The following is a 21,972-nucleotide window of genomic DNA, read 5'->3' as shown; positions in this document are numbered from 1 at the left end:
TTATATATCAGCTTGTCCAGAGTATTGATTACAATTGTCTACATGTTATTTTTGATTTAATCTTTTGATTCTATTTTATTTGTCTGTCTTTGTTATTTACAGATTAATTTAGCATCATAAATGTGTTTGGCCTTTTTGGAGTGAACTTTATGTACATATAAAAAACACTTTTACTTATTTATTTACAATTATTTTTAATTGCAATATCATGACCGATTATCAAGATATGATTTTTTATAACTTTCTGACCTGACTAGAAGTTCACTGTGTACACTGTATGTTTAAGTGTGTAACTGCTTTAAAAATCTAACAATCATTTGGTCTTCATAGCCTTAGAACAGGGGTGTCAAACATACGGCCCGGGGGCCAGAACCGGCCCGCCAGAGGGTCCAATCCGGCCCACAGGATGAATTTGTTAAAATTTCACCCTACGATTACAATCTAAACGTAATGTCAAATACCATATTTTTCTCTTCCAGATACCTGTGACTAAATGTTTGTGCCTTTTTAGATCCAGTGTAATGTGTAAATAGCACATTTAGGCACGATATTGTTGAAATTGCACTTATATTTCTCAAGAAATGTCATGCTTTGTAAAAAATAGCCTTCATTAAATGTAAAACAAAGGAGAAAAAAAGCAAGTTGTTCTTGTTGTTCATAGGTTATTATGCTATTATTTTACTATTTTTACTGGTCTGGCCCACTTGAGATCAAATTGTGCTGTATGTGGCCCCTGAACAAAAATGAGTTGGACACCCCTGCCTTAGAAGAAGCCTTTTCTATTTACTTTAGACAAGGGCCTTGCTTTACAGCGGCAGCCATTTTGTGCTGCCATGTTACTACGGGAGCCCGGAACGGACAAAACCAGCCAGAGGCTCACAAAGCAAACGAAGAAGAGCAACAACGTACTTCCATGACGCGCGCTTGACGGGAAAGAGAAGGATCGGTAGAGGAGTCCTCTGTTTGTAACACTCTGCGCTCTCACCACTAGATGTCACTAACTCTGACACACTGGACCTTTAATTTCACAATCGCACAGTGCCATTCAAGGACGCACTTGTTTGCAAAAGACAAAGAAAGACTTTTTGAGGGAACGTGAAGTCTCAGCAGATTGAGGAAGTTTCTGAGCTCAGCCAATCACGGGCCCCCCATCTTTCTCTGAGCTCTGGGACCGGAGAGGAAGTGAGAAGCTGGAGTCATGTTTCAGAGACAGATGTGAGGCGGGACTCCCTCACTCCCTCTCACACACACACAGGCACCAAGTTGTTGCAAAACTTGAGGCTGAAGCTCGACGGCACTTGGTAAAGACGCGTGAAAAGGGAAGAAGGGATCTGCTCCTGAGATTGTGACCATGGCAGGTAAAGAGAAAGACTCTTTATTAACAGAGTGAGTGGTCGTTTTTTAATTAGCAGCAGAGGAGAGGACACAAGAAGTCCAGTGTTGTTTGTCCGGAGTGATGAAATCCAGATGTTGCCTTGTGCTCGGTGCAGGCTTCCGCTGCAGAGGCGTCTGCACTGTGTGTTCCTCTCTTTTCCCTCTGCACGCTCGCTGTCAGATTACAAAGAAAGAGTCTCACAGGAGCTCCTTGTGTTTCCATCTCAGATGAAGCAGCAGTGGTGGAGGAAGGCGCCGCGCCGGCCGAGAACCCGCTGGTCGCTGTCACCTTCCAGAAGAACCACCAGAGAGCACATAAGTACCTGGAGAGTGAACCCAGGGCTCTGGGGGTACAGAGAGAGATCCTTCTTTTCCTTCTTTCAAAAAGTTGTCTGTGAACACGGCTTCATTTCAAGGAACGTCTTCATGCACATGAAACCGCCAAAGTTGACTCTAAATTCTGTAGTGCATATGCCAGGCCTGTGTGTGGCACTGTGGGGGTTGTTTATTGGTTGTATACACAATTTTTGTTTTGAAATGACAGGAGGCTATTACGTCTGGTTTTTAATATTTTTAATATATGGGTCAGGACTGATGTCTGTTTTCTGATGCAGCAGAACAATAATGTGACGTCGTTTAAGTTACACACTGCAGCTTTAACACAAGCCTGACTATATTTAATGCTTACAGTGAGAGTCGAGGTTTAAGTGTATTTTTCTGACCTGTTCTCTCTCTCTCTCTCTCTCTCTCTCTGTGTTTTCTGCTTCCAGATCACTCAGATTTGCTTCAGCCTGTTTCAGATCATCCTGGTCATTATGCTCATAGCCCAGGAGCTGGTTACTCTAGAAAGTGGCATCCTCTTCTTAATTGCGTCACCACTGGTGAGTTTATGTGTCACACTTCAGAGTAAATCAGCGGTGGAGATGTATTTATATCGAGCTTCTCTGGTCTTAATGAACTGCTTTACACTATAGTTTTGTCATTCACCCATTCACACACTTCAACGTGGGGTTAAGTGTTATTATTATTATTATTTTTATTATTGTTATTATTTAAGGTTACCAAAGTCATTTTCTGGTAAGATACTTTTTCACCCATTCACATACTTTAAAAAAAAGTCCCTATCCCTTTAAGGTACTTTGTAGCAAGACTGTTTGTATTATTGAATAGACATACCAGTGTAGCAGGTCTCTGCTGCCCTCTGCTGGACAACACTGAAGCTCCATTCACCTTCTAACCTTGTTTTCTATTTTATTGTGGAAATTCATGTCACAATATCAACTAATATTATATGGAAAATGATTATTTCTGTGTGTTATCGTCTGACATTTTAAATGTTCTATATTTTTTGACTGCATGTGTTGCTGTAAAACGTTGTATAGGTGCGTTTTATTCTTTGGTGGGTTGTTTTTTTTTTCGATAATTTCACCCGTGTGTGGTTGTTGTTGTCGTCTCAGGTGATGATCGCTGGATGTGTGGCCATAGTAGCACAGAACCTCAATCTGACGATGGTGAGTGAACAAACTACAACACGCTGACTGAGCAGGAAGCGACCACTTCTGCTTCCTGGAGTAGAACAATCTGAAAAAATGTCTGCTCAGAGAAGTGAAGACATCGATTCTGATCGGGGGGGTAAAAACAAAAACAACAGAACAACTCTCAGTCTCTGTCATGTCTTCGCTCAGATGAGTCACTGAAAGAGGCTGAATGGAGCTGGTTGTCCATATTGATGTGGCCACATTCCATTCTTTTAACTGGTGGCAGGCAGGGGTTAGAGGACATGTGTCCCCGTCCAGGAGACGGGAAGACAAGACTCTCTCTTCCCAACTCCCAGGAAAACCACCAGCAACCACAATGACACCATTTTAACGGTCTATTTAAAAACAAGAAGTGGTTCATGGATTTAGTCTCTTTTGTGTCCTCTGCAGGACAACTTAAAAATTGTCTGATGCACTTCTAGTCTGTGTATATTTGTTTAAAGTTTGAATTATCACTTTTAACTGCACTGTAGTTGCACCGTGTGGTCATATTAAGCATTGATGTAACAACTTTAGGTTTAAATTTGAATGTAAACATGGATATTTTAAGGATGCACGAGGGTCGAGATCCAAGGTTTATACAATCTGCATTATAAACTCTCTCATAAGAAGTAAAATTGGTATGGAAAAATGAAATATCTCTAAATGTATTTATATTTAATCAAATCAAATAGAATTGGGACTTTGAGAATACTTTACATGCAAAACAAGTGTCATTTTACAGTGACGCTATGTTTGTGTTTTATAAAAGCTGTAATATTTTTTGTATATAACTGATATTTTGTGTGTGTGTGTTTCAGCTGAGAGCCTGCTTGGGGATGCAGATAGTGTCGTGTGGGGCCTCCGTCTTAAACCTGTTCGGTAATCTGGCTCAAATGAGTGACACAAACTCAATATGCTGGCACTATCACTATGAAAACAGCACAATGCTTTATGCAGAGGCCTGCTTAAGTATGGAGGTGATTTATCGACGAAACACACTTTAATACCAGTATCAGTCCAATGTAGCATTTTAAACGTCTCAGCTGGTAATAAGACATTTGTTAAACTGATCACCAATCGAGGTAAAATGTCTTTCCTCCTGTCCTTGTCCCTTCAGCACACACACAGCCACATTACTGCTGAGATTGGGATTGTCCATGCTGCTCTGTTTGCCATCTCTGCCACTCTGGCCGCCTACTGCTGCAAGGTGGTCAACTGCTGCTCGCCGGCGCCCAGAATGGTGAGTCAACAACACGACTCGCGACTCTTTTACATTGTTTTAAAGGTGCGATACGCAACACTCTGCCTCACGAGACGGGAGGGGCGTTAGGTGGCGCTAACTTTTTTGAATACTTGTATGACTTTGGAGACTTTGAAGTACAGTAAATGTCATAGACTTTAAGACTTTTTTTCAAGTATCCCTTTAAGGTACTTCACACAAGACTGTTGGGTTTCTTGGAAGCCATTTTAACATGTGTCCTCTGTGTCCCTGTCAGACTGTGATCACGGTACAAGCTCCAGCTGTCCAGCAGTGAGGAGACCGACAAATGCCACAAACCACAAACAGCTGCACTATCCATCAGTATTTTTATACTAACAACAACCCATCGTGTGTAATGTGAAACACTTACTCTGCTTTCACTACCGTATCGTTTTGTTGTTGATTTAAAAAAGAAGGTCCAGTGTGGAAGATTTAGGAAGTGAATATTCTACCCACATGTATGTTTCTGAATCAGAATACTTTATTAAATCCCTGTGTGGGGAAATTGGGTCAAATTGGTAGCGCAGAACAAAACTCGACCAGTTTTGGAAAATCAACGTTTTATGTCAGGTAATGACTTGAAATAAAGTTGAGTGGAAAGTTGAAACAGATGCAGTCAAGGTCGTTTTTTGACCCCAGAGGACGGCAGGTGTGAAAAAAATTTAAATGATACAAATACAACATCCTCACCAAAGTTTTAACTCAAAAACAGGGTATACTTTTATCTAAACAAGGTTTATTGGCCCTAAAATTCTAAACTGAATGGAAAATTGTGTGATAATAGGACTAAAGATGCTTTAAATAACAGTCAAACGAGATGAGGGCCATCTTTGACCCCAGAGGACAAAAGGTGTATGACAATCGGGAGGGACGTTTCGAGGGCTAAAGTGTATAATCACTTTAAAATAAACATCATTTGGTTTTTGTGACCGTAAATTAAGAAAAATAAGAAGCGTATTATGATGCAAACAGAAGAAAAATATCCTTTTCGGTATGTGATGGCCGCTGTAGCTTCTTGCAATCTGCAATCTTGCCATTAGATGTCACTGTTTCTTACACACTGGGCCTCCAAATGTATAAACGTATGAATTTTTTTTACAATTTTGTTGTCTCTGCCGAACATAAAAATAATTGTCAGTGTTTACAGCTTCAACAATGTCCCGACTCTTTGTACGTGATCTGTTTAATACGGTATGTTCTCTGTAACGTGAAATGATTTGTCTTATAAAGCTTCACTCTCTCACTTAAACATGTACACAACTGTACAGAGATGACATATACACTTAATTGAGACTTGGATGTTATTATTATTATTATGCACATTCATATTCTTATAAACATCACTTTGAGATTGTTACTTTATGATTATCGCTACTATTGTTTCCTTTGTCACTGCCATTAACATCTGATACATAATAAACCAACATAAAAGGAGTGAGCGTTCTTTTCTTTGTCCGACGTCAAACACTGGACAATCATTCAAAATATAAAAAAATATCATTTTATTCGTCATCATTCATTATTTTTTTCCTCTTCCACAAACATTTAATACGTTAACAACGGACAAAGTTAAAAAATACTTCATGATCAGGTGGATAAAAACAAAACGACATATTTAATAACATGTAATCTATATAATTTGCATTTTTTTTGCTGACTCGGCTCCTTCATAGCTGTAGTTCATCGGCCCAGTGTTTCTGTGGAGGAGCAGACGACATGTTAGAGATGAAAACCTGAATTCACTTCTGATTTGTATGAAATAACTAATATAATATATATTTTGTGTGTTTATATATATATATATATATATATACATACATATATATATATATATCTGTACATATATATACTGACTTGGGAGGCAGATGAAGTCTGGATCTCCTCCAAGTCTCCGAAGCAGCCGTGTTTGTGGCGGACGAGGCTTCCCCACAGCAGCGGGCGACGACAGCGCGGACATTCTCCCTCCACGGGCAGGAGGTGCGACGGCTCGGACTTCAGGAAGCGCTTGGCGAGGCAGGTCAAGTGACTGCTCATTCCACAGGACGGGTGGAAACAGCTCAGCGTTTCTGACGACTGACGGGGAGGAAAAAAAACCAGGCAAAGAGGCAAAGTCAGGATGTGATTTAAACTGGAATAAAGGTGAAAACATGTTTAGTTATGTGTGGGGCGGGAAGTTGACTCTCCGCACATCCTTTCCTCGCTTTCACCTCTGCACGTTTCGCTTTGCCTCACTCACAATATCACAAATAAAGTTTGAAACCAAGCGTTCGGAGCAGACAAAATTAATTGACATATGCAATTTATATTTATTTAAAACATGGGTCACATTTAATCTGACACTGGGTATAGTCGGGTCACTTTAGGTCGCAACTGCCACAAGAGAAGGTGGAGACACCGCCCTCCACTGTTTTTAACTTGGATGGCAGTTAGAGGTCACTATTCGCACAGCGGTGCAATTAAAAAACAATGAATAAACTAAATATTAAATACAAGAAACAGGTCATCAAGAACAAAAAAAAGAAGACGAAGCTTAAAATATAAGCTTCAGCAACTATTAAGACCTTTATATAGGACATTCAATGAATATACAGAGCAAACGATACAGATGTTTGAAAGACCTGATAACTGGCCAGTGGTAATGTTTGTAATTTTATTATGTACATATGTTTGTATGTATGTATATTACATGTATATGGGACAGGACGATACCACTATTTTGTGTCTGATACCGATACCGATATCACAAACTCGTATCCACCCATACCGATATTAGTCCGACACGGTCATTTTAGATCATTTATGAACGTATGAAGCTGTTATCGGCGTCGTCGTTGAAATGATATTGGTCCGATATCTTGACCAGTATCGGACCAATACCGATTCCCATCGCTATAATACTCGGCGACGGTGACTTTTCATCAGCCTGGCACAAAGTGCCCAAACACCAGATTTGTGTTCATCAGTTCTGTCTAACAACATCCAGAGACACAGCAGTGGCATGTTTGTATCAAGGCTTGAACTACTTCTTTATCCACACAGCACAGAAACATCATATTCTGGGACACAATCTACAAATGATAATGAAATGAGAAATTATGACAAATCTACCTTGACTGAGCCTTTACAGACAAAACACCTGGACATCTCCTCCTCCTCCTCTTCCTCTCCTGCCTGCCGCTGAGTCTTCTTGGCTCTCACGCTGCCGAAAGCGACGGGGACGTGCAGCGGCGGCTGCAGACTGGGCTCAAAGTCCATCCTGTACTCCTGCTTGAGCCAGCGCGCTGTTAGCGGCAGTCTGTTCCACGGTGCCGCCCGCAGCATGTTGGAGACGACGCGCCAGTGGAACTGCAGGCTCGACTCCTTTCTGGAGCGCCGGGAGACGTGGGAGAGACGCCTGGAAGAGTGAGGGTGCTGCCACGCCCACTCAAACTGCCCCAGAGTTATCACAGTGTTTAGTTAGAATTTAGAAATGAACACACCCTGAGTCAGGTGTTTCAAATTTTTAAATAAATGATTTAGCAGCCTGATATCCTCAGGTGAGCAGCTCACTTCCTGTTTGATGCATGGAATCTGAGAATAACAAATGTAGCTGTCTTCTTAATAAAAGACGGGAATTGGGTTTAGCTGCTTATTCTAGACTTAAAACCAGAAAATCTGTATTTATTGAATGCAACAGTCATTTTCAATAGCAATTAATCTAATGAGGAAACGTGTTTTCTTATCTGAAGAAGATTTCTTAAGGCCGAGGAATCTCTTCAGCACTGACACATTATTTTATATTAAAGTTTTGGCACACATTTTATTTTTGATTAAACAACAATAATAATAATAGCAGTGTCCCTTGATTTGGATGTGTCATTTTGAATTATTTCCATGACCCCAATGTCTACTGATGTCTCCTGTGTCTGAATGGAACAACACTAGACTCATAATTATAAACAACCTGCAGAATTACTAATGTAGTGTCACTCTCTACTCCAATTTACAGCAAGGATAAGGTGGAAAAATGCATCCACTGATGTTAAAGTTTAAAATCTAGTAATGATGCATTTGTTGTTATTAGAATAAAAACATTTCCTCATATGATTTTCTGAAAGAATATATATTTTTAAGTGTAATAACACTTAAAAATTGCCCAGTATTAACAATGTTGAATAATCCTCCCTATTAACGTCTCTGTGGTGTCAGTTTAACATTGATAACTAGGACTTACAGTAAGTAACCACATGTCAAAGACACTCACCCTCAGAGCAGCAATATCAGAGGGAAATCCATGTATAATGAGGACCATCTCCCTGAGGGAAAACAAAGGGGATAAAACACATCAAATGTGTAACTAACAATTATTTTTATAATCAATGTATTGCGACAGATTCATTGTTTTGGACAATAAAAAATTTAAGAAAATATTGAAGTATTTGATCAGTGTTTCCCAAACATTGAAATGATTATGCTCTCAAATATTTAGACTTTGCACAAGCAGACTCTATGTTGTGAACAAATAGAGAAATCCTGCACTTTTAACTTTTCACAGACATTTTGTTTTCTTCAGTTAGACAGATATCGTGATATATATATGTTGATTATCACAGAATCGTTGTATCGTGATATTATTGGTATCATGGTTCATGTATCACAAATTTGTGAGGTTCCGTGTGATTTATTTCAAACAAACATTTAATCAATTATCAAACTATTTTATAATTAATTTAATAATAAACGATTAATAGTTGGAACCCTGTGGAGCAGCAGGTCATCATACCATGGTCCTCTGCCGCTGGTCCTCTTAGCGCCCCCTCTGTGTCGCCCGGCGTTGTGCTGCCCGATCCTCCGCTCAGGATTCACAGTGAAGCCGATGTAGATGCGACCTTTGAATTTAGGATTGGTGCAGTAAAGCATGTAAACACCGAAGAAGCTTTCTACCTCGACCACCATTGTGGAAATAGACAAACACACTAACAGTTAGGTGGCTAAATTAGCTTAGCTAATAATATAGACATGAACAATAAGACGGCCGATAAAATAAATGTAAAACCATCCAATTTAATCGAAGAAAAACTGCCATTATTTTCCGCTGTGATATTTAAATCTTAAAAGCAAACACTAAATGTGCAATGTTAATAATTGCACTAATGAAACATCATATTTTAGCTTTCTCCAGAGCAGCGTACGCCCATGTATGCATGTAAACAGTGTCAAGAATAGTAGCCCAAAAACCTGCCTGATCAAATATCCTTAAAAACAGAGAAAATGTGCCTCGCTGTTGAGGCTAAGAAAAAGCTCACGTGACATATAAAGACTATTGAATGTTTTTAGATATTGAATAAATTGACTTAATTAAAATATTTGTTGCTTTTACGAATATTTTATAAACATTTAGTTCGGTTTTCTGAAAGACCTCCTAAGATAACGATTCGCTACGTTCAAAAATGACATGTCCCTCCTGATTGGCTACAGTTGTCACAGCCGCAATGTGATTGGACGGTTTCTCTGTCAATCAAACGTAAGCGATGACGCTCATCTCTCACACAGGGGTACGGAAATCAGGCGAACACTTTCGTACCGGGTTAAGTTTTATGATATTAATAGACATATGAATCAAAACAAGCGTTCGCATCTGTGTTGTAGCAATTTATGAAAAAATATAGGCATTTAAAAACATTAAAAACACAGGGTTTCTTTCGTTTTTAGCATATTTTCTTTTTTACCTGTACGGTCACTACACATTTATAAGTTAGCTGTTTCTCCTTGTTAACGCGATTGTTTTAGCGTTAATTTGTGGGGAAACATGGAAATAACATGCGATCAGATCAGGGAGAAACTTACGCAGAAGCTCGGGGCTGTGCACGTGGTGAGTTTCTTACTGTTGTTTCTGTTGCATCATGTGCATGTACAGCCAATGCAAACACATACCAACTGCTTAAGTACGTTTTTGTACAAATATTCCACACAATAATAATTATGCACTTCATTTGCTTCCTGCAGTCGTGCATGTGTTTCTTTATTTTTTTATGATACAAGAGAATCCAAAACCACAAGCAAGTGATACACAAACAAACAACATGCACACAGTAGGTATAGCACATGTCCATGAATAGTGTGAACAGGATGTAAATATAATGGATTACAACAAAAAAAAGCTGATTTACACCCATAACAGCAAATCTTACAGAAACAATACACAAGCAAAATGACGCTTTAAAACGTCCAGTTACAGTTGAAGCGTTGCATACTGTTGACTTCATCAACATGTGTCGTCTTTTCTCATCCAGGATGTGGAGGACACGTCGTCTAACAGATGTGCCGCCAGCTTCAAAGTCCTGGTGGTGTCGACGGAGTTCGAGGGAAAGCCACTGTTACAGAGACACAGGTACAGAAATCTGCAGGATCCGCAAATGTTCACTTAACGGCAGGGGATGGAGATGCTTATATTAAGAAAACTGGGTTAAATTTTGCGACATATTGCAATGGAAACCAGGTTAATGAGCTGTGTGTGTGTGTGTTGTCAGGTTGGTGAACATGTGTCTCGCTGAGGAGCTGAAAGAAATCCACGCTTTTGAACAGAAGACCCTCACACCAGAACAGTGGGAGAAACAGAAGTCCCAGTGACACGCACACATGCACGACATTTAAAATGTCCACTGTAAACAGGCCTTATAATTCTACTTCCATTGTCCTGTAATATGGATTTAGTTCCACTGGAATGTTCTGCAGATAATAAAACACTCTCCTGCCATATGTTTGTCTCTTGGTTGTTTTGTTGTCTGAGTCATTAATAAAGTCTGAATTTAATTGGATTCATTACATTTATATGTTCACCGTCATGGTTATCCAGACCAAAATGATCACAATTCACAATATTATTGTGGTAAAAAATACACTTTAATATTAGGTTCCAGCAGAGAGATAATCAGGATCAGTAACACGACTGACTGTGGACTGTGAATAATGAGAAACTACATCACTAAAAGGTTTTTCACTTGCACTGTGCATTTAAATTTGGTATTAATGGATTGGTCCCAGAAATGAATACACACACACACACACTTCAAACACAGTAAAAACACCCTCATGCTCAGCTGCACAGCTAATGATGTGAGACATGTAGATGATGAAAACATGAGGATTTATTGACTCACTCATACACACGTGTATAATTAATTACACACACAGGTGTGTTTTACTTGCAGTGTGACCGAGCAGCTGAAAGACAAAAGAAAACACTCCAAATGTTATTTGTCCAGATAATGTATAAATTACAAATGAATAAAAAATGGGCCAAACCTTGAAATGATAATGTTGTCAAATATCTTGTTTTGTCTACAAACCAAAGCAGTTTTTTTGTTATACTCCATGGATGATCTCACTGTTTACCAGTGAATAGAAATGGCTCAGTTTTTAAGGATATTTATTAATAAAACACCTAAATACCTTGTTTCAATCAATGAATGTTGTAGAAGATAATAAAAGTGTTTTCATGTTGTGTAGGTTCCATCATATCATTATTGACTTCACCAGTGTGAGACAACAAAGCTGCTTTCTGTATGAAACGGCTCAACACTGGTGGTTTTCTTTCATCCACCAGTGAGCAGGTGATGAATAAGAGCAAGAACTGAGTCAACTGTGAGGATTATTTCCACCACTTATACTCCCGAGGCCTGCTAATGGAAGAGTCCACATGATGGAGAGAGTGTGTCTTTCAAAAACATAAAAAAAAATGCCTTGTTCTATAAAACAAGCTATAAATCCATTTAAACCTACACGTTCAGCTCAGTTTAAACCAATTAATTAGGGGAAAACAATTAAACACAATAAAAACATAAGACAATCATGTCCTGTACAACAAAACCATCAAAGTCCTTTCAACATTCTAATAATTCAGTCCAGTCTCTGAAGATATGCTGCTTTGTGATGAACTGAAGACATGGGACAAGTTTGTTGTGAATGATGTTGACAGACAGGTGAATGTTGAGGACAGGTGAATCATGAGGACAGACAGGTGAATGATGGGGACAGGTGAATCATGAGGACAGGTAAATGATGGGGACAGGTGAATGATGAGGACAGACAGGTGAATGATGGGGACAGGTGAATCATGAGGACAGACAGGTGAATGATGGGGACAGGTGAATCATGAGGACGGGTAAATGATGAGGACAGGTGAATGATGAGGACAGACAGGTGAATGATGGGGACAGGTGAATCATGAGGACAGACAGGTGAATGGTGGGGACAGGTGAATGATCGGGACAGATGAATGATGAGGACAGGTGAATCATGAGGACAGACAGGTGAATGATGGGGACAGGTGAATGATGAGGACAGGTAAATGATGGGGACAGGTGAATGGTGAGGACAGGTGAATGATGAGGACAGGTAAATAATGGGGACAGGTGAATGATGAGGACAGGTGAATGATGAGGACAGACAGGTGAATGCTGAGGACAGGTTACTAAGTAACTTTTACTTTCTGAGTACATTTTAAGTAAAATTGTATCAAAATACTAGTACTTTTACTTGAGTAGAATATTTCAGTACTTTTTCCACCTCTAGTCTGTACCATCTGTGTAAGGAGAAACTCTGTTTTTCTGCCTGTAGACAAAAACAAATACACTATTTAGTTCCTGTATGACCTCAATTTAGCTTTTTTTTGGGGGGGGGGGCATGTGCCAGTTTACACTTGAATAATCAAACACGGGTTCGGACTTCAACAGAAGCTATTCTTAAACCCACAGGAGCAGAAATGAATCTCCTGCTGGACGACAGCAAGTCTTGTGTGATAAATGTGAGTCCCTGCAGGAGCCGCCTTATTCCAGTCACCCACACGGACCCACTCCACAGATGGAGAAGACAGTGGAGTGGAAGGTGCAGGGGAGTTGGCCGTGAAGTGAGCGTGAATATATCAATTAGGTTCCATTAGTCCAAACACCAGCTGATCTCTGTTAAAACACTTCACAGCAGGACCTGCGTGTGTCTCAGGCTGCAGCTTTGTGACCACACATCGATCTCCGTGACATGAGTCTATGCTGTGCTTGTGTAAGTGACAGGAGTCACTGTGAGTGGGAGTTTCCCAGAACAAACAGTGTTAAATATGGATGAGCTGGCAAAATATTGGTCAGAATCGTGGAATCTGAAAAAAAAGGATTTGCGTAAAATCCGATACAATCCATAAATATTACATAAATAGATCTCAAACCTGAGGCCTGTGGGCCACACACGGCCCGCCACTTAATATCAAGTCATAATGACGTTTTCCTGTATGTTTTATTTTTTTTTAATAAGGTTAATCATCATAAATACATTTTTATTTTAAACCATATACCGTTCTGTATCAACAAAAATGCTTTTATTTTGAAATTCTGTTAAATAAAATCAGCAAAAACATTGTTATTGCTAAATCATGATGGATCAGACTGATATTAGTATTGGAAAATTTGACACAAAAAAATGGCATCAAGTTTAAAGTTAAAGTGCGTGTAAGGCAATAATAAATTCTTCTGTCAACCTATGGGAAAATGTGTCTCTAACCATGCCGCCGACTTTTAATGATTAAATAAGTTGCTTTCCTGTTTAAAAAAGAGGTTTAAAACGAGTCAAACTCAGCTGCATTCTCTGCTCTGAGATGCTGGGGGCGTGTCCAAGGGAGGAGCCAAACACACAGAGGTTTACAAAGCTAATTTTATAAACTCTGCATTCATTTCCATTCATTTGGACAGCCGTAACAAAGCCTTAACCATAACTAGTTAATGCTTAACCTTAATCTGACCACAATTCTTCGGTTCTTCGTAAATGAGGTCCAGGTTTTGGTCTCCATGAGGACTACTGGTCCTGACAAGGACCGTGTGCAGCACTTTGTCTATTTTGATATTGACACCATTATCTATCGTGGAAGACTTGAAACCAGTGATTGAGACTTTAAATCCTCAGGAAAATGTTTACTGATGTTATAAATCAAGTTAAAAAGTGAATTTATATTTAATCATTTATATTTTAATAAGCAAAAAGTTATTTTTGCACTCAGCAAAATCGCCCTCTAGTGGCAATTTAATATATTCCAATTTCTTGATTGCCCAGACCCAGTGTGTCGTATTTGTGTAGAAATACAAAACTGACTTTAGTGACTTTGTTTAGAGTTTTATTGATTGACAGCGACAACAAGCGAAAAGTGCTACATGTCATCTGTTAGCATACAACGTTAGCATCCTCGCACATATGGAAAAAAGTGTCTCTTTGCTTTGTCCTCCCAATACTTGTATTTGTGTCATGAGCGACTCTTAGGACTGACGTCCAACATAGCGTGCAGCTCGCCGGGCTCGTATCCCAGCAGGCCTTGCAGGTTGCAGACAAAGCGGTAGACGTAGCGCTTGCCGGCCGTCTTGCGTATGATGTTTTTGTCGTAGTAGTAGCGCAGGCCGCGGCTCAGCTTCTCGTAGTTCATCTTGGGTTTGTTCTTCCTCCGGCCCCACAGCAGCGCCACCTGCAGACAGAGCGACAACTTCAGTTCATTCATTCATTCATTCCAAATGAACGAGGAGCATTCAGCCACAACGCACCTCATCAGGGTCTGTGAGCTTGAACTCCCAACCGTCTCCTGTCCAGCTGATACACGACTGACAGCTGCGGTCCGTCAGCATCTCCAGGAGGAACTGCCACAGCTGAATGGGACCACTTCCTGTCGGAACCACAAAGCAAAAGCAAAACATCACCACCTGCAGCAGGTGATGAACTTTCATCATCACGTCGTTTGCTTCAGAACTGACCGGTGTAGCCAGCGAGGACGGCTGCTGGGATCACAGCTCTGCCCACATCGGTCTTGTTGCCCACATAGTCTTTGAAGGTCTGGTGTGACTGCGGTAAGGTAAAGACACCTTCGGACATGGTCTCATCCACGGCTTGGTCTATGTCCTGGAGGGGTGCCGTCCACGACAGAGCGTCCACAATGTCGGAGTCATCACTGTGAGCAATGTCCACCTCTGAGTCTGTCTCTGCACACACAGCAGAAGAAGGTTTCTGATACCTTCAACCACACTGGACAACACGTCATGGAGGTTTGGAGGTTAATCCTGAGAAAGCACAGACTAGACGATCCAGTCAAGACGTAGGACCACACAGTTCTGGTGACCTGTCCACCGTGTGTGTGTGTGTGTTCATTTTTTTCCATTGATAAATTGTCAGTTTTATCACTCTAGTTGCTTTACACTGGTTATTCACATTAAAAAGCCACTTTATTAGGTACACCTGTTTGTACAACTGCTTGTGAATGCAAAAAACAATCTTGTGTTTGGTGGACATTAATGGTCCGCTGTCTTACCTCCGTTTACTCCTGTGTTGTGACACAGAGCTGGCGAGGCTCTGTTCAGATAGTAATGCTGCTGCTCAAGAGACACAGTGTCCAGAGTGTGAATCTCTGTCGTCTCTGTGACGTCATACTGAACGTGGTGGTGGTAACCGTTTTTGTCCGAGTGAATGTCTGAAGGAACAAAGACAACGTGGTCGTTGACCTCCTCGCAATAAGGTCACAGCAAATTAACAGTAAATATATGAATAGTAATGACCTGTAACAGAGGTCATTAAAAGACACCTTTGTTTACATACCTTTGTTGACTTGAAGTTGACAGTAAGACGGTTCAGTGCACATTTGTAATGAAGGGCAATCAAAGTCGTTCTCTGCAGAAATAAAGTCAAACATGTCAAACATTGCTGTTATTTTTTTTTTTTTTGACTTCATATTCTCAATGTATAGTAACTGTTGAAGTTGAGGCTTTTATTTTGAAAAGTCTGTGTTTCTCACCTCTCCTCATGGTGTCCAGATGTTCCCACAGGATCTCTCCTGCGGTGCAGTCGGACATCAGGCTGAGGAAAGCATCTCGGTCCAGACCACACAGTTCACTGCCCTGCAGACCACGCAGGTCCGAGTCCAGGACCTGGAGTCCAAACTCGGCCCGGCACCAGTCTAACCAGTGGTTCACCTCCCAGTGAGACCACAGCGTTGGGTCTACACACACATCAAGATTAAGGATTAAATTAACGTGTTGAAAATTAGACACCATTTTCTGTCATTGAAGTGTTAAAAATGACTCAAATTAGTTTCTCACAGAATTATTATGACTTTAATCTCAGAATTGTGATTTTTTACACAATTATGAAATTATTAATCTGAGAATTCTGTCTTTTTTCTCTCAGAATTATGAATTTAATCTCAGAATGACTTTAATCTCAGAATTATGACTTTAATCTCAAAATGAATGATGACTTTAATCTCTGAATGAATGATGACTTTAATCTCTGAATGATGACTTTAATCTCTGAATTGTGATTTTTTACACAATTATGAAATTATTAATCTGAGAATTCTGTCTTTTTTTCTCTCAGAATTATGAATTTAGTCTCAGAATTATAACTTTAATCTCAGAATTATGACTTTAATCTCAGAATGATGATTTACTTTCTCATGACTTTTTTCTCAAATTATGACTTTAATCTCACAATTATGACTTAAATATCTGAATTATGACTTTTTTTCCTCAGAATTATGACTTTAATCTAAGAATTATTTTTATTCAGTTATTTTATTTGTTTCCAAACAGATTTTCACACGTGGCCCTAATCCTCTTCTGTAATTTTAAAATCTTGTGATTGCTGTTGTACATATCTTACAGTATCATCTTCACCTGCACTAACGACAGCTCCTACAGGTGTAATGAGTTAATGATGAGTTAGTGAGGAGTTAATGAGGAATTAATGATGAGTTAATCTGGTGCAGGTGGTACAGATTTTACCTGGTGGAAATTGGCGAGTGATTCTCTCCAGGGTGAATCCAGAGAAACTGGCCTTCACAGCCTGACTAAGAACCTCCTTACTGATGGGAGTGAGAGGAGGGACCAGGGTGTCTAGCTCTGGGATACAAATCACATATTTAGACTTTAATGTGAACATTTTACACCTGAAAGTGACTTACCATGAACGATCAGTCAGTATAAATGAGATTGTTTTGGGCTAAAAACACTTTTGTGCATTCTAAAACATTATTTGAAAAGCTGCTCTACGTGACTTGATTTGTTTTAGAGGAGAATAACGTCCGACACGACACAACCTTTGATGTTGTTAGATAAAAGGGCATTGGAACTTGATACCTTTGATGTCTTTGATAGCTATGATGGATAGTTAAATGGATCTGTGGAAAAAAAATTAGTTAACGTGATGAATCTCGTTTTCGCAGTGTTGTAAAGTAACAAAGTACAAATACTTGGGGCTACATGAAATTGATTTTATAGAAATTCTATAAAACACCATCACTGTTACGGCCTCCAAACAATTAAATAAACCAATCTAGTGGCTCAAATTGGAGACCTCAACATAAAAGAAGGACACCAGAAAGTGGGACATTTAACAGGTTTTATTAACCAACTTTTCCCACAAGGAAAGGAACATTCTTTAAGAAAACCATAACTGAAGTATAATATTTACCAAATAAATACCAAAAAAGACCTGGAGATGCCGGCCAAACTCAGCAAAATGGAGGGGGGACCAGGTCATCCCCTATAGGGATGTTGAAGCTGGCCCCCCTCCCTGCCTGATTAAACCAAATTATGAATTAAAACTAAGCGAAAAAGTGGGACTGCCAGCCATCACCATGCCAAAATAAAATAACAACTAAATTAAAGATTACTGAAAGGAAACGGTATTTAACAAATCATAATGTGGGACTAAGGTGTTGCTGGGTGTCAGTCTCGTGAGCAACTGAACTTGCTGGCGTGAGTGAGTGAGTGATGTTATGGCCACACGCAAAGAAAAAAACACACAAACACACCTGATTCAAATAAATGGGTCGTTAACAGACTTCTGCAGTGTTTGCTAACGAGCTGAGGATTTGAATCAGGTGTGTTGGAGCAAGGGAAACATCTATAATATTAATAATATACGGAGGACAGTCCGTCTCCAGGACCAGGACTTAGAAACACTGATCTGGAACGGAAAGCAACTGTTCTGTAGAGATTAAAATGATATCAATATAGGAACGATATTTGACGATAATTCACAGAATTTCAAAATAATATAGAATGTGTATAATATATAGGGCACAGTGAAACTACGTTTTAATCTGTAACTAATAACATAATACAGAAAAAAAAATCTCTTTATAACTTGATTTTTTTTTTTCTTTTTACTAATTTCCAGAAATAAATGTGTTATTTAATCATGAGACAGTGGATCTGAGACACACATGTATTATTCCCACAACTACAGAGGAAGTTCACTGTAAAACAAGAAAATATAACCACTATTAGGGGAAAATGACTTGTTTCAAGCAAAATGATCTGCCAGTGCAGCAAGAAAATAGCACTGGTTAAGTTCTCTTGAAACGAGAAAAAATACCTCAAATTATCTTAATATTTTAAATTAAATTATCTTATAATTCAGCCTTAATAAGTAAATAAGTCCAAAAAAACGGCGTGATTAGATTAATACACTGAATTCAAGTCAATTACACAATTTAAATAATTTTTTGCAGTGTTGGGATTTAATATCGTGAATAAAATTGACAAAAAGTCGTCGTCAAAGTCACTTCCTTCAAAGAAAATAAAAGCCCTGCACTGCTCTTCACTGTGTTTCTGTCAAGTTTTATGAGTAAAATTACTTTTTTTATCATAAATAATAAAAGAAACTGGTCAAATTTGTTCGAATTTATCCTTTATCCTTCATTTGACCAAGTGGGTGAAACGGCCCTTTAAGTGAAAGCCCATGTGAGGCCCACGGGCCACGAGTTTGACACCTCTGCAACAAGACATTTCATTCAATTAAAATCATTCATTGTCATTTTTGAGGAACAATAGAGTAAAGACGTAAGAGTTCGGCGCAGTAAATTGTGCGTGATTTGAATTTATGTTCTTTATCAAACCACAGGAGCTTCACTTATGGACAAACACACTCATATCTAATCTTAACCCACTTATTATGTGTTTACAGTCGTGCTTTAAAGCTTTTAGTAAAGTACATTTACAACATTCATTTATATACTAAGAAAAACATGTACATTGACATATTTATACAATGGTAATGTTGATGAAAGAGCTTACCGTACATGTCGTCCATCCCAGCGTGCGAGGAAGCTGAGGAAACAAGGACAACAGCGGACGAGGAAACAGGACTTTAATATGACGTGAAGGAGGGGACACAGTGTGACGGACAGGTGTCAATCATGTGGATGTGGGCGGGGCAGGAGGGTCCCCAATGATACAATCACAACACATGTGGTCATTTAAGATCAGTGAGGAGAGGTTTTAGAGGGTTTTTGTGGTGGTTCAGTGACTCACAGCAGGAAGGTTCAGGGTTTGAATCCTGGTTCTTTCACATGTGAGTGGGTTTTCACAGCTTCATCCGCGTCAGTCCAACAACAGTTAATGGTAGATATGAATGTGTGAATGTGAGGGCGAGTAAGTGGCTCCATACGTTGGTCATGGGTGAATGGGTGACGGACGGACTAACTGACAACCGTGATTCTGGATCCATGTTCATAGCCCAGTCTCCAGAGAGATGTCCCAGATTGGTCAGAGTCCAAGTCCAAGTCACCAAAGAAAAGTCTGAGTCCAAGTCCAGGTCATCAAGGTTGCTTCTGAATCAGGGATCCAAGATGGCCTCCACTCTGACACAGTTTAACAGCTGACTAACAAATATACATTAAAACTACTTTGAAGTTAGATGGTCCAGAGCAGTGCTTTGGCGCCCTCTGGTGGTGACCAGCTCTGGTGACCTGCAGACCAAAGTATTGTGATCTAGTGAGACACAGAAAGATGATTTCCACTCATCCAATTTGTTATAACTTAGCTTTAATTGTTAGAAAAACATCACATTTTGTTGCATTTTGAAGTCAAAATATTGGACGTTATATACCTCACTGTTGATTGACAGGGTGAGTCTCAGCCAATCAAATTACTGCAACACCGGAAACACTGTGATGTGTTTAATGACCTATAAAAAATAATGGGAATGCAGAGACTCAGACGCAATTGTTTTGGGAACAGGGGCTGAAAAATGTGGGAAAGCCACATGTGTTTCAGGACAGTGATTTTCAGTGTGAGCGGTAGCCCTCTTGTGGACTATGGCAGTACTGCAGGAGGGCCTTAAAAAGTGACAAATGTGCATTATACATTTATTTTAAGTGCGTCAGTGTTGAAATCAAGCTACGAACAACGGTAAAATGATATAAAATTGATTATTATGGACAATATATTGATAATTTGTAGTTTTTTTTATGCAGAGGCGAGGTTCAAAAGTGAAATAAATAATCCTATAGAGCTGCATGTTGACTTGATGTGCCTCAACATTCACACTTTATTTAAATAACACCTTTCATAAGAATAAAATTAACTCAAAGTAAAATGGATTAAAATATAATAAAAGCAAAGGAAAAGGAAAAGATTTTAAAAGTACAAACTAAAATGTGACAGTCGATACATTTATACAAACTGCTGCTTTATAGATCATATTCAGACTGAAAGGTGAAAGAAATAACATGCTTCAACTATTAAATAAAGTAAAAGATATGAGTAAATAGACAATAAAATGTGTTAAAATTTAGTTTACTTTTTAAAAAACACTCATTTATTAGTCGTTTTATGTCCTTAAAAAAAACACATTGTATCCGTTCTGGAGACAAAGTAAGACATGTACGCGATGCCGATATAACTTTATAATTTTATTGACCTAAAAAAAACAAAAACACAGAGTGACAGTGAAAGTGTTAGTGACAGTGAGGTCAACCGCTCGTTGTTTTTTTTTTCACAGCACCACAGTCGCACAGAGCAGCTGAAGCGGGACATTTATGCCGATACAGTACATCAATAAAGCCAATCATCACAGTGTCATAGACTCAATAATATGGTAAACACACAGCTACGCCACTCAACGCACACACACACGCGCGCACACGGACAGTATATATCTTTAAATAAAAATAAAGTCTGTTATTACAGTTTCTAGGCATTTCTAGGTTTGGTTATCGTCTAACTTGTAGGAAGGAGGATACAGCAGAGTGAGACAGACACGGTCATGCCGACAGGTAAAACACACGCATGGATACATTCAGCGAACATCGTAAAACACTAAACGGAACAGCCGGAGTCTTTAACTATGAAATACTCATGTAATGTCAACGAGGGTAACGGTTTATATCTTAAAATAAACAACAAAATGCTGCTTTGAGGTTGTTGTTCACTTCTCACTTCCATGGAAGACATACGAGTTTGGTTTGGAGACAGAACAGTTTGGATTGCTTTCAAATTAAAGCTGCTGTCAGTGGAAAGTCAGTTCAATCCGAAAACTGGAGTGTTGGCTCTGACAGCATGGCCGCTGGAGAAAGTTCAAACCTCCGATAAAGGCCGCTACGTTTTCCAAAATCACCACCATAATCTAATCATTTCTTTCTTAATCTACACTCTGAACCCCTAAAAATAAGCGTCAAAATCTGTTTTGCATAGTTTATATCTATTTTTGGATAAATACTAATGTACAAACTAGACTTTTAATATATTAGATATTTCTTTATATATATATATATATATATATATATATATATATATATATATATATACATACATACATACATACACATATATATATATATACATATATGTCATTATATATATATATATGTATATATGTCATTATATATACGTATATAACGACATTTAAGTTAGTAGCAGTAGAAGCCTGGAGTTAAAAAGGAAAGGTGGAACAGTCGCTAGATTTGATTGCAAATAAATGCCCCGCCCCCCCAAAACCAAAAGAGTTCTGGAAGAAAAACAAAATGGCTGACAG

At 39.1% G+C, this 21,972-nt stretch overlaps 4 protein-coding genes across 5 annotated transcripts; 2 read left to right on the top strand and 2 right to left on the bottom strand.

Moving 5' to 3' along the window:
* The first annotated feature begins 1,203 nt into the window (after positions 1-1,203).
* LOC131457223 (uncharacterized) lies at positions 1,204-5,589 on the top strand. Its single transcript, XM_058626130.1, has 7 exons — positions 1,204-1,358; positions 1,603-1,724; positions 2,145-2,255; positions 2,832-2,885; positions 3,713-3,871; positions 4,012-4,134; positions 4,391-5,589. Exons 1-7 carry the CDS (start codon positions 1,352-1,354, stop codon positions 4,427-4,429), a joined length of 615 nt encoding a protein of 204 aa, XP_058482113.1. The 5' UTR covers positions 1,204-1,351; the 3' UTR covers positions 4,430-5,589.
* A 162-nt stretch (positions 5,590-5,751) lies between these two features.
* Positions 5,752-9,365, bottom strand: slx1b (SLX1 homolog B, structure-specific endonuclease subunit). The gene is made up of 5 exons (XM_058626129.1): positions 8,918-9,365; positions 8,399-8,450; positions 7,264-7,584; positions 6,010-6,228; positions 5,752-5,852 (listed from the first exon to the last, which is right to left on the bottom strand). Exons 1-5 carry the CDS (start codon positions 9,088-9,090, stop codon positions 5,823-5,825), a joined length of 795 nt encoding a protein of 264 aa, XP_058482112.1. The 5' UTR covers positions 9,091-9,365; the 3' UTR covers positions 5,752-5,822.
* A 298-nt stretch (positions 9,366-9,663) lies between these two features.
* Positions 9,664-10,893, top strand: zgc:112271 (uncharacterized protein LOC553698 homolog). The gene is made up of 3 exons (XM_058625540.1): positions 9,664-10,006; positions 10,428-10,525; positions 10,665-10,893. Exons 1-3 carry the CDS (start codon positions 9,944-9,946, stop codon positions 10,762-10,764), a joined length of 261 nt encoding a protein of 86 aa, XP_058481523.1. The 5' UTR covers positions 9,664-9,943; the 3' UTR covers positions 10,765-10,893.
* A 3,386-nt stretch (positions 10,894-14,279) lies between these two features.
* LOC131457045 (protein C-ets-2-like) lies at positions 14,280-19,764 on the bottom strand. 2 transcript variants are annotated; one of them, XM_058625815.1, is made up of 8 exons: positions 19,233-19,764; positions 16,935-17,051; positions 15,947-16,150; positions 15,751-15,822; positions 15,467-15,625; positions 14,916-15,140; positions 14,709-14,827; positions 14,280-14,632 (listed from the first exon to the last, which is right to left on the bottom strand). In XM_058625815.1, the coding sequence occupies exons 1-8, from the start codon at positions 19,246-19,248 to the stop codon at positions 14,417-14,419; spliced, it is 1,128 nt and encodes a 375-aa protein (XP_058481798.1). In that variant the 5' UTR covers positions 19,249-19,764; the 3' UTR covers positions 14,280-14,416. The 2 variants fall into 2 exon arrangements, with proteins under 2 accessions (XP_058481798.1, XP_058481797.1); XM_058625814.1 differs by lacking the exon at positions 19,233-19,764 and having other exon boundaries at positions 16,935-17,122.
* Between the last annotated feature and the right edge of the window lie 2,208 nt (positions 19,765-21,972).

This window comes from Solea solea, chromosome 3, assembly GCF_958295425.1.
Source record: "Solea solea chromosome 3, fSolSol10.1, whole genome shotgun sequence".
NCBI classification, from domain to species: Eukaryota; Metazoa; Chordata; class Actinopteri; order Pleuronectiformes; family Soleidae; genus Solea; species Solea solea.
This window is presented reverse-complemented; position numbering and strand designations above follow the sequence as displayed.